This window comes from Hyalella azteca, unplaced genomic scaffold (genome assembly GCF_000764305.2).
Source record: "Hyalella azteca isolate HAZT.00-mixed unplaced genomic scaffold, Hazt_2.0.2 contig11229, whole genome shotgun sequence".
In the NCBI taxonomy this organism is placed as follows: Eukaryota; Metazoa; Arthropoda; class Malacostraca; order Amphipoda; family Hyalellidae; genus Hyalella; species Hyalella azteca.
In genome coordinates this window covers 83,037-99,394 of record NW_025941232.1, presented here as the reverse complement: position 1 = coordinate 99,394, position 16,358 = coordinate 83,037, and the positions used below count along the sequence as shown (strand labels likewise).

General features: G+C 42.2%; 1 protein-coding gene across 2 annotated transcripts in view; it reads left to right on the top strand.

The window, feature by feature from the left end:
- The window catches only part of LOC108666216 (EF-hand domain-containing protein D2 homolog), a 20,554-nt gene extending 5,048 nt beyond the window's left edge, over positions 1 to 15,506 (top strand). The window contains exons 1-3 of one of the 2 annotated variants that reach the window (XM_018153045.2): positions 11,787 to 12,123; positions 13,117 to 13,371; positions 13,902 to 15,506. In XM_018153045.2, the coding sequence (XP_018008534.1) occupies positions 12,079 to 12,123; positions 13,117 to 13,371; positions 13,902 to 14,120 (519 nt within the window). In that variant the 5' untranslated portion in view covers positions 11,787 to 12,078 and the 3' untranslated portion in view covers positions 14,121 to 15,506. Of the gene's footprint in view, positions 1 to 11,786; positions 12,124 to 13,116; positions 13,372 to 13,901 lie in introns of those variants that run through there. The other variant, XM_018153044.2, reaches the window with a different exon arrangement.
- Positions 15,507 to 16,358: the final 852 nt, after the last annotated feature.

Genomic DNA, 16,358 nt, shown 5'->3' with positions numbered 1-16,358 from the left:
GCTCCTAGCAAGTCTGTGGCAATACTTGTTGCGGCTCCTAGCAAGTCTGTGGCAATACTTGTTGCGGCTCCTAGCAAGTCTGTGGCAATACTTGTTGCGGCTCCTAGCAAGTCTGTGGCAATACTTGTTGCGGCTCCTAGCAAGTCTGTGGCAATACTTGTTGCGGCTCCTAGCAAGTCTGTGGCAATACTTGTTGCGGCTCCTAGCAAGTCTGTGGCAATACTTGTTGCGGCTCCTAGCAAGTGTGTATGGATGTCCCGGCCTCCGCGCTCTTGCACAATGCGCGCTGGAACTTCACCCCAATATTTTCTGATGACTTGAATTGCTCAGGAATTGAAATTAATGTTGTGCGTTGGCAATACGGCTCTCTCAAGATGACCAGGAATCGTAGTTCTTGGCCATTACATAATATCATCGTGAAGTATTATAAAGATTTTTACTTCATAATTGCATAAGCTATATTATATTTCACTAATGGAGTTTTCCCATCATTTTTGTTCGCAATTAATCTTCTATTCGTATGTAATTCAGCTAACGACTTAATTAGATCGCCCGACCATCGAAAGCGTAAACCAACACTCTTACTTGTATAAACATTAGTCACGTACTTGTGAAGTCTGTTCGGCGGCTGTACAATCTTAGTAGTTATGATTATTCTCTAACGCCTCGTCGTTGTTAGCTAGATGGTAGACTTGCGACAGGTTTTTCATCGTCTCCCGCTTGAAATGCATTTCCATATATATGGATTCAGTCATGGATAAGACTGATGTTAATATCAATTGTCCTCTATATTTTATTGAGAAACTCGAAGTATGAAAGGACAACTGCGAGGCCAACTGGTGCTTGATGTCAGTAGTGATCTTCGTGCAGGGAATTCATAGCTGAAATTGTATCATTTGTGTGACACGCTGTCGACGTAGAGTCGCGTATCATCAAAAACGGCTAAAAGACTACATTTCTCTAATGTACACGACGTAATTAAATCCAACTTGATGGTAAGGTAAATTCTGTCAGCCCACCATATATAGTGAACAGTGAATGTTGGATAGATATAAGGCCCGAAATAGTTTTTTTTTTTTTTTTGGAAACGCAAGCGAACGGTATTCAATCAGAAATGGTGGAAGTAGAAAATTCGCAAGTTCAGGCGTAGAAATACCTCTTTTATTTAGTCTCTAATCTCTAGACGTGCTCTATATGAAACATGTTGTACAGATCTCTCCGCTTGATTTACTGCACACCTATCTATCGTGGTCTTCTTTATTATCAGATTTAACCTCAAGCCGCTTAATTAGTGGTGTTTAGTTTGCGAGCTACAGAAATTACTAACATCAGTAGTACGGCCCTTCACACGATTGGTTTTCCGCGGGATGGAGCCGAATTTGACTGACGCGCCTCTAAGATTTTCTGGTTGGACTTAACGTTTGGTAAACATCAGCCTGGCCTTGGAAATTACCTGAAATCTTGTTATTTATATACAACCATTTATCCTTACCAGTTGGACGTGGGACAGTAAATGCCTCCAAAAAGTATCGTTATTTGGCTATATTAGTAAATATTGAAAAATGTTCCATACAATAATCCTTTGAGCTGCAAAATTGCAAAATTGTTGTCTCTTGCCGCTGCGACAAGAATGGTTCGTGCATCCCAGCCCTCGTGAAGTAGTCGACCTTGTCCTGATGCGCGATGAAGCTGCTCGCTCTGCGGGCCCAATGCCTTCATCGCATCCTGATTCTCTTAGTTACTAAGAGTCGTGCAGCATCACGCGTCTAAATTAAGCAAAATACTCGTCAAATGTAGTCACTGAATGCCTGCTGAAATTATTAATAATAAATTCCGTTCAGTCTTTTGTAGTGAAACATTTTACCTATGAGTTGTAACGACTGCAGCGCCCTGTGCAACTAGCGCCTGCTGTGTCACTAGCGCCTGCTGTGTCACTAGCGCGTGCTGTGTCACTAGCGCGTGCTGTGTCACTAGCGCGTGCTGCGTCACTAGCGCGTGCTGTGTCACTAGCGCGTGCTGTGTCACNCCAGCAGCGCGTGCTCCCAGCAGCGCGTGCTCCCAGCAGCGCGTGCTCCCAGCAGCGCGTGCTCCCAGCAGCGCGTGCTCCCAGCAGCGCGTGCTCCCAGCAGCGCGTGCTCCCAGCAGCGCGTGCTCCCAGCAGCGCGTGCTCCCAGCAGCGCGTGCTCCCAGCAGCGCGTGCTCCCAGCAGCGCGTGCTCCCAGCAGCGCGTGCTCCCAGCAGCGCGTGCTCCCAGCAGCGCGTGCTCCCAGCAGCGCGTGCTCCCAGCAGCGCGTGCTCCCAGCAGCGCGTGCTCCCAGCAGCGCGTGCTCCCAGCAGCGCGTGCTCCCAGCAGCGCGTGCTGCCAGCAGCGCGTGCTGCCAGCAGCGCGTGCTCCCAGCAGCGCGTGCTGCCAGCAGCGCGTGCTGCCAGCAGCGCGTGCTCCCAGCAGCACGCGCTGCCAGCAGCCCGCTCGTACGACGCATTGAAGGGGTAGCCTCAGAGCGGCGAGCTCGTCCTGCCATAGTGTGATAGCTTGACAAGTTAGTGACAAGTTGACAAGTTAGTGTGACAAGTTAGTGTGACAAGTTGTGTGAAAACTGTACATAGTGTCACAACACTATTTTTCACACTATGAAATGTTTCTGAAAAAGAAAAGTTGACATTTTTGCACCATTAAAAAGTATATCACCTCTACTACGGCATTGTTCGTTTTAGGATAAGTTCATCTAACTTTTTATGAGTGCACCTTGTGAGTTTATGATTTGCACTTTGTTCGATCATCTTTTGTGAAGTATATAGCTGGATTAATCAAGAACTGCTGTTATTTTAGGGTATCGGTTTCAATCAGTCGTTACAAAATTAATCACGGGAAATGAAGCGCGCTTTTTATGAAGGCGCGTGACAAATTAAAAAAAAAATCTCGCGCGGTGTTGGGCCGCGGACCCTTGCACGCTAGGCCAGGGAGGTGCGCTTCTTGCCAGAATAGCGGCACCGGCCCCCACTGCGCTGTGCGCGTCACAGCGTTGCCAGCCACTCGGCGCCACCTTCAGAGTTGACAGTTGTCAGCCACTCGGCGCCACCTTCAGAGTTGACAGTCGTCAGAGGGTTGTCAGCCATTCGGCTCCACCTTCAGAGTTGACAGTCGTCTGAGGGTTGCCAGCCATTCGGCTCCACCTTCAGAGTTGACAGTCGTCTGAGGGTTGCCAGCCATTCGGCTCCACCTTCAGAGTTGACAGTCGTCTGAGGGTTGCCAGCCATTCGGCTCCACCTTCAGAGTTGACAGTCGTCTGAGGGTTGCCAGCCATTCGGCTCCACCTTCAGAGTTGACAGTCGTCTGAGGGTTGCCAGCCATTCGGCTCCACCTTCAGAGTTGACAGTCGTCTGAGGGTTGCCAGCCACTCTGCTCCACCTTCAGAGTTGACAGACGTCAGAGGGTTGCCAGCCACTCGGCTCCACCTCCAGAGTTGACAGACGTCAGAGGGTTGCCAGCCACTCGGCTCCACCTCCAGAGTTGACAGACGTCAGAGCGTTGCCAGCCACTCGGCTCCACCTCCAGAGTTGACAGACGTCAGAGGGTCCAACATTTCCAACAACCTATAATTGTTTTTCAATTATGCAAATTATGTTGAGTGGAAATTGCCACGGAGTTGAAGAGTTTCAAGTCGGGCATAAAATTCGTAATAAAGAGAATCCAAGATCCCAGTTGGTTACCTGTCAATGGTAACAAAAATATACTGAACCAACGAAGCGAAACCTTTAAATTAAATGAAATTCTTCCGCGGCTCCAACGACCCGTTTTAACTAAATTTTACCAATATTCTCAACTGAGTTAAGACTAGACAGTTTCTGTAGGATTCAAGATTACTTTTTTGAACAAGTTGAAAGTTTTCAGATTTTTTATTGCAAGATTCTCTTCTCGCAAGCAATCGCACGCTGGGTTTGTCGAGCCCTCGTACGAAGCTCGAGCTGCTGCCCCGAGCAACTATATAAACAGGACCGGTTCCGACCTCCCGGCTTGGTGGCAATAGGGCAGTGGAACAGACGAGTGCGTCACACGATCCTGCTCCTGCATCCGGCGTCACTTAATGATCGAGTCGATGCAGCTTTCCGGCCGCCGGTCCTGACTCATGGCACTTGTATCTCTAATCTGCCAGCAACAATTGCTGTCGTGTGGATGAGATTTGAACCGATGATTATTCTCTCGGTAAACTCTTCTCAAGCCTAAAGAAGCTACTTATATCTAAAGAGCTACTTATATGTAACGCGTGTTACTGACCAATATTATGACTGTTTGACTGTTATGTTAGCGAAGATTTAATTAACATGTGGTTTAGGACTTGAGAAAATTCAGTGTTTATTGCTGTTGTCTCGACTACCAGATCTCGAACGCGTTATTCCTCAAGTTTGATACATTACAAAATTACAGATTTGTACTTCCTGCAAGTCTTCTGATGCTCACCATTATCAGCGTTTATTTTCATCACCCTCTTTAAGAATCTAAAATGACACAAAAGTATCGAGTATATATTGCAATAGGCAACGACTCTTAATTTGAATGCAATGAATATCCGACAGCTCATCATGAAGGCTGGCGTCGGCGGAGCTAATCAATGTTGCGGCGAGTACGCCAGGCTGTGACGACCAGACGCCGGTGCATTCTAGTCAATACTTGTTGCGGCTCCTAGCAAGTCTGTGGCAATACTTGTTGCGGCTCCTAGCAAGTCCAGCAGCGCGTGCTGCCAGCAGCGCGTGCTCCCAGCAGCGCGTGCTGCCAGCAGCGCGTGCTGCCAGCAGCCCGCCCGTACGGCGCATTAAAGGGGTAGCCTCAGAGCGGCGAGCTCGTTCTGATCCCGCTTGCTGCTGCTGCTGTTCTTTGGTCGCTGAAAACTTTGTTTCGAAAACTCGATTGCCACGGTGGCACACAACTTTGGTAAACAACATGCGTCACACGTTCCATGTTGAACGTTTTACTTCCTGCGCGTGGAAATAGAACTGGTGTACTCGTACTTGTCGATGAGGAAAACCAGACATTGAAGGCCGTTTGTGATTTAATTTTCATCAATATTGACATTTTTATCAATATTGACAAAAAATGAAATTGCTTCTAGTGCTTGGAACTACGCACATCCATCTGCGTTCATACATCAGCGCTGAATTAGTTGAAATATTCAGCGCGATATGACGCCCTCGAGTTGCGTTGCTTGCAGCCACCGGCGCCCTCAGCTGCCGCGGTCGATACAGCGAGCCTCGGCTTAGCTGCTTACGCCACGGCGCACTCCGCCTGCGTGGCATGCGTACTGCTGGTGTTGCTTCCATGCGATGCATCGTGTTATTACCTGCCTTGACGTGGAGCTAGCGATATCTCGAGCTAAACTAGCGATAGTGCGAGCTAAAACTAGTGATATCTCGAGCTAAAACTAGTGATATCTCGAGCTAAAACTAGCGAAAGTTCGTGCTGAAACTAGTGATATCCCGAGCTAACACTAGTGATATCTCGAGCTAAAACTAGTGATATCTCGAGCTAATACTAGTGATATCTCGAGCTAAAACTAGTGATATCTCGAGCTGAAAAACTAGCGATATCTCGAGCTAAAACTAGCGATATCTCAAACTATAACTAGTGATGTCTCGAGCTATAACTAGGGATATCTCGAGCTAAAACTAGCGATATGCGAAATGCTCATCAAAAGTAGTTACTGAAGGCCTGCTGAAATTATTAATAACCAATTCCGTTCAGCCTTTTGTTGTGTAACATTTTACCTATGTGATGTAACGGCTGTTGCGCCCTGTGTCACTATAGCGCGCCCTGTGTCACTAGCGCGTGTTGTGTCACTAGCGCGTGCTGTGTCACTAGCGCGTGCTAGTGATTTGAAACTCGAGCTCGAGCTGAAACTTGTAATATCTCGAGCTGAAACTAGTAATATCTCGAGCTGAAACTAGTGGTAACTCGAGCTAAAACTAGAGATATCTGGAGCTAAAACTAGTAATATCTCGAGCTGACACTAGTGATGGTCTCCTACCATTACTAGGAAATACTTCATTTGAATGTTCAGCTCGTTTGTTCTTTCGTTTGTTGATTCGTTAAGCGGTTTTCTGAACGCCTCATAACCTACAACTGATGAAACAGGGGAAATATACTTCACTTCCACGCTTCTTCAATGTCCAAAAAAACGATCTAAAAACATGCATGCCAAATTTCAACTTACTAGGATGGTTAGAAGTACCTACTCTAAATTAAGGTTTGAATTTTTGATGACAGACGGACACGAAACGAAGTCAATAAAAAACGTGGTAATAAGTCAGCTTATGGGATAATAGAAAATTCGTCTCTCATTCGATTAACCTCCTTATGATTTATCCTCGGTGAAATAGGCATTACTTTTTTAGGAAAACATCTTCTAGGATATCATCTTCACGAAAAGCAAAGGTTTTTCTCGTATAGATTCTCTCACCTGAAGATTTATCGTTGTTGCATAATGAAACGCTAGATGACTTCATAATTCAGTTTCAGAATACATGGTCTGCTAAGATTAGTTCAGTTCAAGCAGTTCACTTCTGAGTAAAATTACGAGTAGAATAGAATCTTTGAACAACACGGCCTTCTACAGTACTATCAAGTTTCAATCTAGCCCGTCTAGACTCTGAAAATATATTATTTACTTACTATCACGATGCATTTAATCTTATATTCTAGTCTTTAGATACCAGTACACGATGTGCTGATGTACCATTAAGTTGCGATATTCACTTATTTTAAGCAGTTTACACACAGATTTTATATTGAAACAGTTCTCTACATTTTGTGGGACACAAATTACTGGAGGCAAATTATTTTTATAAGAATTTTAGTTTCAGGACTAAAAACGGTTGACTGTGAAATGTTTATTAGGCTTCAAATACTGTTGTGGGTTTTCGGTCATGCTATTTTTGGGAAATTTAGGTCATAATAAAAATAGAGTAGACTACAGCTAATGTGTGTTCATTTTATTGACACAAGCACTCGTCTCTGTGACATTTTTGAGAACATTCTTGAATTTAGCAGAGAGTTTGTGGTATCAGCTTTGACTGAAAAATCTCTTGCCAATTCCAGTGGCATCAAATCGTCCTGCTATACGTTTTTTCTTTTACGATAATTAAACTGAAAGCACCTTTATTAAATTAATGATGCGGATACTTGTCCCCGTTTACAGTCGAAAAACTCTGAGCTTATTTATATCAATATGTAGCTGTGCGGTGCTTTTTCGCAGAAACTAAAGCAATTAGTTCTTTTAGAATAAACGTAGCCTTAACTTGGCTTTGCCATGTATTGCGATCAGGGACGTCAAATGAGCGTAGGAAAGTAACTCTCATTATGCGGCTTGAATATTCCCTTGTAATTAAGATGAAAGATGTGTAAAGCGAACATGGACGTGAAAGTTGCACATGCTGTCATGACCACTCGTCCCTCACAGAATACCAACCTAGTAAATTGCACGGCTTGTCTGAACTTAACGGTCTTGCTCTACTTACTTCGTCCGCTACACTAACTTCGATTCTGTATGGTAATGTTTTTAAACTTCTGTACAACATAGTTGCCTGTATGTATTATGCAGATTAGTACAGCATTGTATAGCATATTAACCACTGTTGTGTTATATTGTAAAGCATAGTAAGCGCCGCAGTGATTTATTTTGTCAGGCAGTATCAACGTATTTATCGAGTATCTAAACTTAATGCATCAGTGCCACCGTCAAACTGCTCAGTTTTTTAACCGCAAAATTCTGCAGCCTTCGCTTTGATAATGATACGTCCTGGGCAAAATGAATCGCATTATGCGCCCTCGTTATAAAGATGCCTAATTTTTTATTTATATGACATGAAAAGCTAAAGGATTCGTCAAGTGTGCTCCTCCTCATTTTCTGTACTAGAGGATTGTAATAATAAAAATGAGGACTCTCCGTATCTCAGACTGATAAGAATAACAGCTTTATGTGTCGTATTCATATCTTCACGACACATCATCTATCGATAGGTAATCTTATCTCTCCCTTCACTGATTCAACAATGACATAGTCTTGAATACAAGTCCAGTGTGACTTGAACGTTGAATAAGGCTCCTAGCATGTGTTCTGTAGATGCAGATACCTTGATCAAGATGTGCACCATAGGATTTTTGCCGTCGTGAGGTGTGAATAACTTGCTTCATTATCATGAAGGGGTTTAATTCATTATCCAAGACTTTAATAATCAGAAGTTCACCAACCTGTGGAACTATTATTACTGTAAAAAACTAATCTAAATTGTAGTGCATTTACTTGAAGTGGAAATTCATATTGTGCGAAACTGACATAGGATTTTTGTTTATTCAGTGATGTGAAGTATTATCAGTTGTTTGAGTAATGCGGCATATTTATAAAAGCTTGTACGTACCCTATGTATTAAAAGCAAAATATCGTTGACAGCGAATAAATTGCATCAAAAATTGGTATCCAAGTGCTGATTGATCAATAGACGTGTGTGAACTCCAAATTTCGAGCTTGCAAAGTCCTCTGAGGAGGTTGTGTACAGCACGCGTGTCGTGTTTTGTGCGTCCGCTCGCTGTTTACTGATGCGCGGGCTTGCGTAAGCGTCTGCACCACCAGAACGCACCTTCTGTACCAACAATGATTTGCTCCTTACTGATACTTTGACTTGCGTAAGCCGTCTGCACCACCAGAACGCACCTTCTGTACCAACAATTATGTACTCTATACTGATACTCTGGCCAGCGTAAGCCGCCTACAACACCAAAACCAACCTTCTGCCCTAATAATGCTACTGTATAAAGTTCATGACGCTCTAAGCCATTGTTACTACATCCGTGCTAACGTCTTTGGTGATTGCTGCTCTGCCCTGATAACCATCTTTGTCATACGGAGACAGAATTTCTGATTCTGATTTAAATAACTCTAAAATATTGCCAATCAAATAACTTGAACTGTCATTTTAATGTACCGTAGTAGTTTTCAGCAACTTTTTTATTCGTCCATATTTCGTATTTTTTCCAATGAATTTGAAGCAGAGGAAGGGATTTTTCCTCCATTTTAATCGAAAAATCTTTGTTGATACATACCTCTTAAATGTTTAGATTTATCGAAGAATGCAAAACGGTACGAATGGCCGAACTTGAGCTATCATTGGTCTCTTCCCCCTAGCGTTCAGCAATTCGATGTAAATTATGACCACCACCTGCAACAACACGAGAAACTAAAAGTTAGTTAGGTCGAGTTCACCGTGAAAACTTAAATATTTGGATCCAAGTCATATAGCGGGAATCGTAAAAGTTTTTCCTTTTGTGATGCGCAATTGCTGTACGAGCGAGCGAGGCATAAGCCCTCACTTGAAGCAGTGGATTGAAGCTGCTTTTTTAGGAGTCTATCGTGTAGCACATGTGGCGGTCGGTGCTCTTGGTGGAGTCTATCGTGTCGCACATGTGGCGGTCGGTGCTCTTGGTGGAGTCTATCGTGTCGCACATGTGGCGGTCGGTGCTCTTGGTGGAGTCTATCGTGTCGCACATGTGACGGTCGGTGCTCTTGGTGGAGTCTATCGTGTCGCACATGTGACGGTCGGTGCTCTTGGTGGAGTCTANGTGTTAGCTTGCGTTTCAACATGCTTAGAAAATTTCAGCTCCTTGTCGACATAAACTCCGAGATCTTTTTCCACACTAGACTTTTCAATCATTACTCTCTCGTTGCAACCATGTCTTCTCATACTGTAATCTTGCTGTTCATTGCTGTAATCATGGAAATGGAAGGAGTATTTTCTTGCATGTCTATTTGCGATCTGCTTGATTATTTTTCGCGAGCTTCCTTCGGTGGGAGAGCGAATGATTCATGATGATATGGTGCCTAATCTTCCTCGTGTTGTATTTAATCATCATTGAATGTCAATTGCGAATTCACGTTTTCTTCTTATCAAGCCAGCGAATTTGAGTCCTCACTAATCTAACGATTTAATTGATATAATATCGTAATACTGTATTAGTAAATATCGTAATATTACGATATTTTTATTTATCCACCTAACTCATTTCCCTCGCAGAAAATATTTCCGTCCGGTGAAAAATATATTTCTGGGAACACGGGTATATTTAACTGCCATTGGAGACGTGGTCATCAGACAGGAAATTGAGTCATGAACTAAAATAAATAATAATTAGCAGACGATACTTGAGTAGAATACATGTAAAGTCTGTATGTGCTGTTAATGCACCATTTACATTTACGAGTAGATTTATATAAATTCAAGACTGGTGTAATCAACAACTTTACACTCGAATTGAAACGAACGACGCTAGGCTCCGATTTTTTAAATTTATGTTCGTGAACATTTTTTTATTAAATAACTTCATTCCAAGTCCAAGTCTTACCTTTAACCACTGGGCCACCCTGCCACAACCACTGGGCCACCCTGCGATCTAGAAGCGATTTTAATTCTACCGTCAGTTGGAAAGATTTGATCAAAAGGCAAATCTAGTCAAGAAAAGTACAAGAATTCGCGACAGGCCTATCCAGGCATATTCTTCAATGCCGAAGATACTATACTACACTATACTTACGACATTAATGTTACCAAAGTTTTTCGACGTTAGTATACAATTAGATGCTAAATAGCTTGTAGGCATATCTACAAAGCTTTATAAGTCAGCTCTAACATCTGTACATAGCAAAAGAACACCTTTGGAGTTTTACAATTTATACAAAATAAAGTTGCCTAAAAGATAGATATTTTTGCAAACCATTATTTGCTAACCAGCTTGATTGACATATCCGATGTTGAAAATTTAAGGTAATTTAAGCTTTAAGCTTGGGAAACGGAAGCCATTGTTTTATTTATTGCAAAAATTTAGATAGAATAAACGATTTATGAATATTTCTTCATTCACCTAGCAAATTTATCTGCCTACGTTGATCTCGCGACATTCGTGATATTTTTAATGTTCTTCCACAAATTTCCTGGTTTGTTCAATGCGAAAATATCAATTACGACCGAAAGATTCTTGATATTTTTCCACGAATTTTCTGGTTTGTTCAATTAAAAATATTAATTACAACCGAGATATCGAGTTCCTCGATATACGAGGACATGGAAAGTGTAACTCGCCATTAGAGGAAGCTTGCGTGAGAGCTGCAGCCCTCATCTTTTGTGTCACTCGATCTTACGCGTGTTGAGTTATCAGCGACGCTCGCAACATCCGGTCGGGGTAATCCGGTGGCTCTGAAGCGTTGCTTTGCTCTCTCTTTGTCCTGAGCTCAGGCTACAGTACAGTCTTGTCACGTGTGTGTACCGACTACGAAGATTATACGTCCTACAGAATAACTTTATATTTTTAGAATATAAATGTAACTAGGAGTGACTCAATTCTTCTTCAGCACTGTTACTGTAACTATCAATTGTTTCGCATAGATATAAATGTTGATACGCTGGCATTGCGATTAGCCATATTTTATCGACTTGCACTTGCACAACAATCTGTAGTTCTCCCCGTGCATAAAAATGCGAGCTTTATTCTCTTATACAATGGATGGATACGAAGCTGCTCGAAGCCAGCATCATCATTGAACTTCTAGCGTCTGAGTCATAATGTTTACTAATATTCTCGCGGGATAAATCTGGTTCTGTCCAACGCTGCTCGCCTTGTTGAGGTTCATGCTTACAGACAGGACTGATTTCTGAAGCTATATCACCTGTGCCAGAAAAAATATAAGGAACTCTTTCTGGCATAATATTTCAACACAGTACCTATATATTTAATTGGGGCAGTAAATGTGCTGGATGCATGCGTGCTTGTAAATGCTGGAGACGAAGGCGGCCCTGCGTGGATGGCATAAATCTTAACGTTCATATCCCCGTGATGGCTTGGGTACGAGAGGACATAGAATAAAAGCTTGTGTTATTAGTATAAGTGCGGCTAGAGCTGCTCTACTGAAATGAAGCCTTCAAAACTTGATTTATTAAAAAAGGTTTATCATGATTTTTTGTTGTATGATTCGAATAATTGGTCGCATACCCACATAAAATTTCAGAATTTCTTACTGTGTAACTAGCTTATCAGGGAAGATGGCTTCCGACGTTCCTGCCGTTTCGTCCCTCATGATCGTTAATGTGAGTTCAGTGACGACATTTCAGTGACCTCATTCATCCTCTTTAGTTGGTCGCGCTTCCAACTAATGTAGTTATCAATTCTGACAATAAATATCTTTATTTATCATTAAAAGGTAGATCGTGTCCGCACGATACTAAAAATCATTTCTAAAATAATAGGAAAAAATTAAAAAATTGAAACCCCATTAAACAATGTGCATCACTAGTCACGCAGCTTGATCTTGGAGGAGATAAGACGCTGTCGGGTGGTGCTGTCGGCTGGGTGTCACTAACATTATTTTTACGGCCGTACTGCTTGAGTCAATTGTGTTCTCCTCGGTCAAGTGAAGGTTCATAGTCAGTTTAAGTGACGAGATCAGCGATGCATCGTTTCACTTCACAGATAACAGCTATTTTGACGAGTTGGGCGTAGACACGAAAGTTTACTATATCTTGACATTGTTGCCTGATTTATTTTATTTGTTCTACTGAAAATTTGTTCAATTTGTTTAGAAATTATTTTGTAACGATCGCCGCATCGAATTCCTTTTGCGTGCAAGATAAAGTCGTCCCTACAAAAATGATATGGTCAAATAAGATCAAAATTTTAAGATTAAATTTAATTCATTGAATCGATTGAAATGTGAATTTTTGTAATTTTTTGGCCTGTTAATAACGCATAACAAGCAAAAAAGAAAGTAAATTGGAATGCTGCACGTTTTTTTATTCCATATAAATACTATAAATTTCTTGGCTAAGCATTGGTTTGATATTGTTTTTGTTATTATTTTTTTGCATTTCGTGGAACCATCACAAATTTACTTCAACTTTCTAATAATGATCAAAATTATATCATACAATTTTTTTTAAGCTTATGCCATTCAAAGTTTCAAATGTCTTCTCAGAATTTACACAGCTCGCCCGGTATAAACATAGACGTCCGAAATTCTCAATGTAACATGCATATCGTCATCAGCTGTGCTGCAATATCTAATGAAATCTTGTAATGTGCAGCACCCGGAGTTCACCGAAGAGGAGCTAACGCAGATCTTGAGCTTATTCTGCAAGTATGCGTCGCCGCCCGACAAGTCAGGCAGCATGGACCTTGCCAACCTCAAGCAGCTGCTGCAGGCTCTGGACCTGGCACAGACGCACCTCGAGAGCAAACAGACATTCGACAAGTACGCTAAGAACGGCAAGCTCGACCTCGACTGCTTCATGAAGATGGTTAAAGATCTCACCAGTAAAGCTGGCACCATCAGCCTTGAGGTAAGCGCTCAGTATTGCTGGGGTTTTGGGTGAAGATGAAGCCACTTTATTTTCTACAACAGTCTAGCTTCTAGTTCTTGGAAGCTTTTGGTGGCGCTTTGAGTTTTCTTCTAATGAAATTTGATCTTGAGAACAAAATGCTAGTTCCTTTAGAAATGGCACATCGCAAAGCGTGCAATATCTACACGAATAGCGTATCTTCAATTGTACTATCATTTAATTCCCTTGCTACGTATCTCTCAGCCATGACCTGATCGTTACGTTTCAATCTAGCTATTTCTTGCCCTACGGGTAGTAATAGATAGAACTGTTTCAACCAAAGACCGATATTCTACTTTTATTGACAACCAATGCTGTATGTTGCAGTTGAGGACCTGACCAGTTCTTGCACTAGCACCTGACCAGTTCTTGCACTAGCACCTGACGTGTTCTTGCACTAGCACCTGACGTGTTCTTGTACTAGCTCCTGACGTGTTCTTGCACTAGCACCTGACGTGTTCTTGCACTAGCACCTGACGTGTTTGTTGCAGAGCGTCATGCGTCTCGCGTCCAAGGAGGAGATCGACGTCGACGAGACCGGCGTTGGCGGGGCCAAGAGGTTCTTTGAGGCCAAGGCGAAGGTGCTCGAGGTGGGCGATCGAGCGTACCGGGCTTTTGAGGACCGAAAGAAAGAGGAAGAGGAGAAGCTGAAGAAGAAAGAAGAGTTCAAGAAGAGGAGGGAACTCTTCCAGCCCACGGCGGCTTCGTAGTGCATCATGAGGGTTGACTCCAAATGCGTGGCATGAAACTCTTCCTCCCACATGCTGTCAATTATTGTCGAGTGTTTTTAAACTGATATGGATTGTGCTGTCCAAGTGTTCTTTTAACAAGCGGTGTGTTCGTGATGAGCGTAGATCTCCGTATTCAGTACCAATGGTGAAGTCTGTCCTAGATGTTATAGCGGACTTCTGACTTACCTTCCGGCTACTTATAGTTTGAAGACAAATTAAATTCCTTACGTCAGGTCCTCTGATCGTCCATTTGACTTGGTATTTTGGTCTACGATGTAACATTCCATTCACAAATTTGTTGATCTCCTATTACAGTATCAGTTCTTTTACTGCGACAAACTGAACGAGAGGTTTTTAAATGGTTTATACTAGGTATTTAGAAACACAGCCGAATCCGATTGAAAAAATACTAGGTTTTAAGTCAATTAGTAACAATGTCTTACTAACCATCTACCTAAAACTCCCGTGAATACTACTGACTATCGGGTAACGCGAGGTAAAGGTTGAGCTTTTAACCAAGTCTGTAACTGGAATGGTTTATGTTCTTAAAGCGGCCGCTCGCCGTGGACATATCCAGCTCGGCCAGAATATCGCAAGCATATCGCACTTGGCCTTCACTCATCCACCAAGTTTCATGAAATTTAGTGTTATTTAAGAGAACTAAATTTCAAAAAAAGACACGACTGTTCATGTGTTCTGCTTCCGTGTTGTACAAAAAGGCTTTCTAGTCTGTTAATTCTCGTTCCAATGACTGGTACTATCGCGTGTATTTTCATTAACATTTTTTAATACGAGCTTCCAGAGTCCATGCTGTACTAACATGATTGCTAGGCTAAGTGGCCGTCTCAGCGGCGGTAAATTGCATTATGTTTATTTAACCTTGCAATACTCAATATTTCTCCCGTGCGTTTTTAAACTTTAATTGGCGAAGCGAGAGGTTTCAGGACAGAGTTCGCCCGCTATTGCTTCTGTGTTCAAAAGTTGATTTGAAGCTCCAAATTCGTGCTGTGCCGCCCGCTGCGCTTGTACCATTTTTGTAATTTTTATTCTAAAAACGTACTTTCTTGATGGACAAGCCAAGTCTATGAGCAATAAACTTTCTGTACTCGTGTGACAGTTATATTTAGCGAGATTTTCGGGCTCATTGAGCATATCGCTTCATGCTATAATAGGAAAGAGATATTTTATTGATGTTGCTGTGTATAGTTTTAGTATTGCTTTCAAATTTGGTAATCTAATTAGTCATCGGATGAAGTTAACTTTTTGTTTCGGTGATGCCACAACATTTTAATTCCTATTGATTTCATTTTATGCAACTCCTATTTTGATTTACACTCAGTTTGATGTTTAAGAAATGTCCTACTAGCCAATTGTTTTATTTTATCGAAGCCAAGCTGTTAGAAAAAAAAAACGCTTACAAAAATTCAGTTGTTTCTGATGTGCATTGCAGGACGCTACCGTCACTATTCTCATCCCAGGGATATTGTTCTGGCGCGTGCTTTACAAACAAGATGAAAACTGACTCGCGCTGATCATCAACTTGGTTATTTAGTATTACTAATTAATTTTTAATACTTTACTTGCGCCTTGTGTTTGTCTTTAATTTCTGATCTTAGTACCACCTGATTTTTGCGTCAAATTTACCGCCCGAAGAGGTTTAGAAAAATTAGAATGAGCTTCTTCGTGGCATGGGAAAGGAAAAATTTGGCAAATTGATATTTACGGGAACTCGGAAGGTTTTTCCAAAGTAGAATAAAATTTATGTTTCATAGCTCCGATTGACTTCTTGCCAATCCAACATTTGTGAGCAGACATTGAAGAGTCTTTCTGCCACTGGGGCTGACTAAGGTAAATCTTCCTTGACTTCAATCGTACTCGTCTAATCAATCACACGCCTGCGTTTCAATGGAAGCCTCTAGTTCTGAAATGACTCGAAACTTTTCACACAACTACGGCATAACTTCCTGTACAAGCAAAGAAATTTTCATCGGGTCACCGCTCAGTACTTTTTTCCACAAAATCGAAATGATCGAAAAAAAAGTCCAAAAACCGAGATCTGGCCAATTTCTAAGTCCCACGGAATTGACCCTCCTGTGGGGTAAGGCGACGACGAATGAATATTCAAAATTGGTTTTCTCGGCCAAGGTAAAAGCCACCGGCACCAAACTTGGTCAGTGCGATGCCTCATTTCTCTCTAGCATATTTGAAATTTTGTCC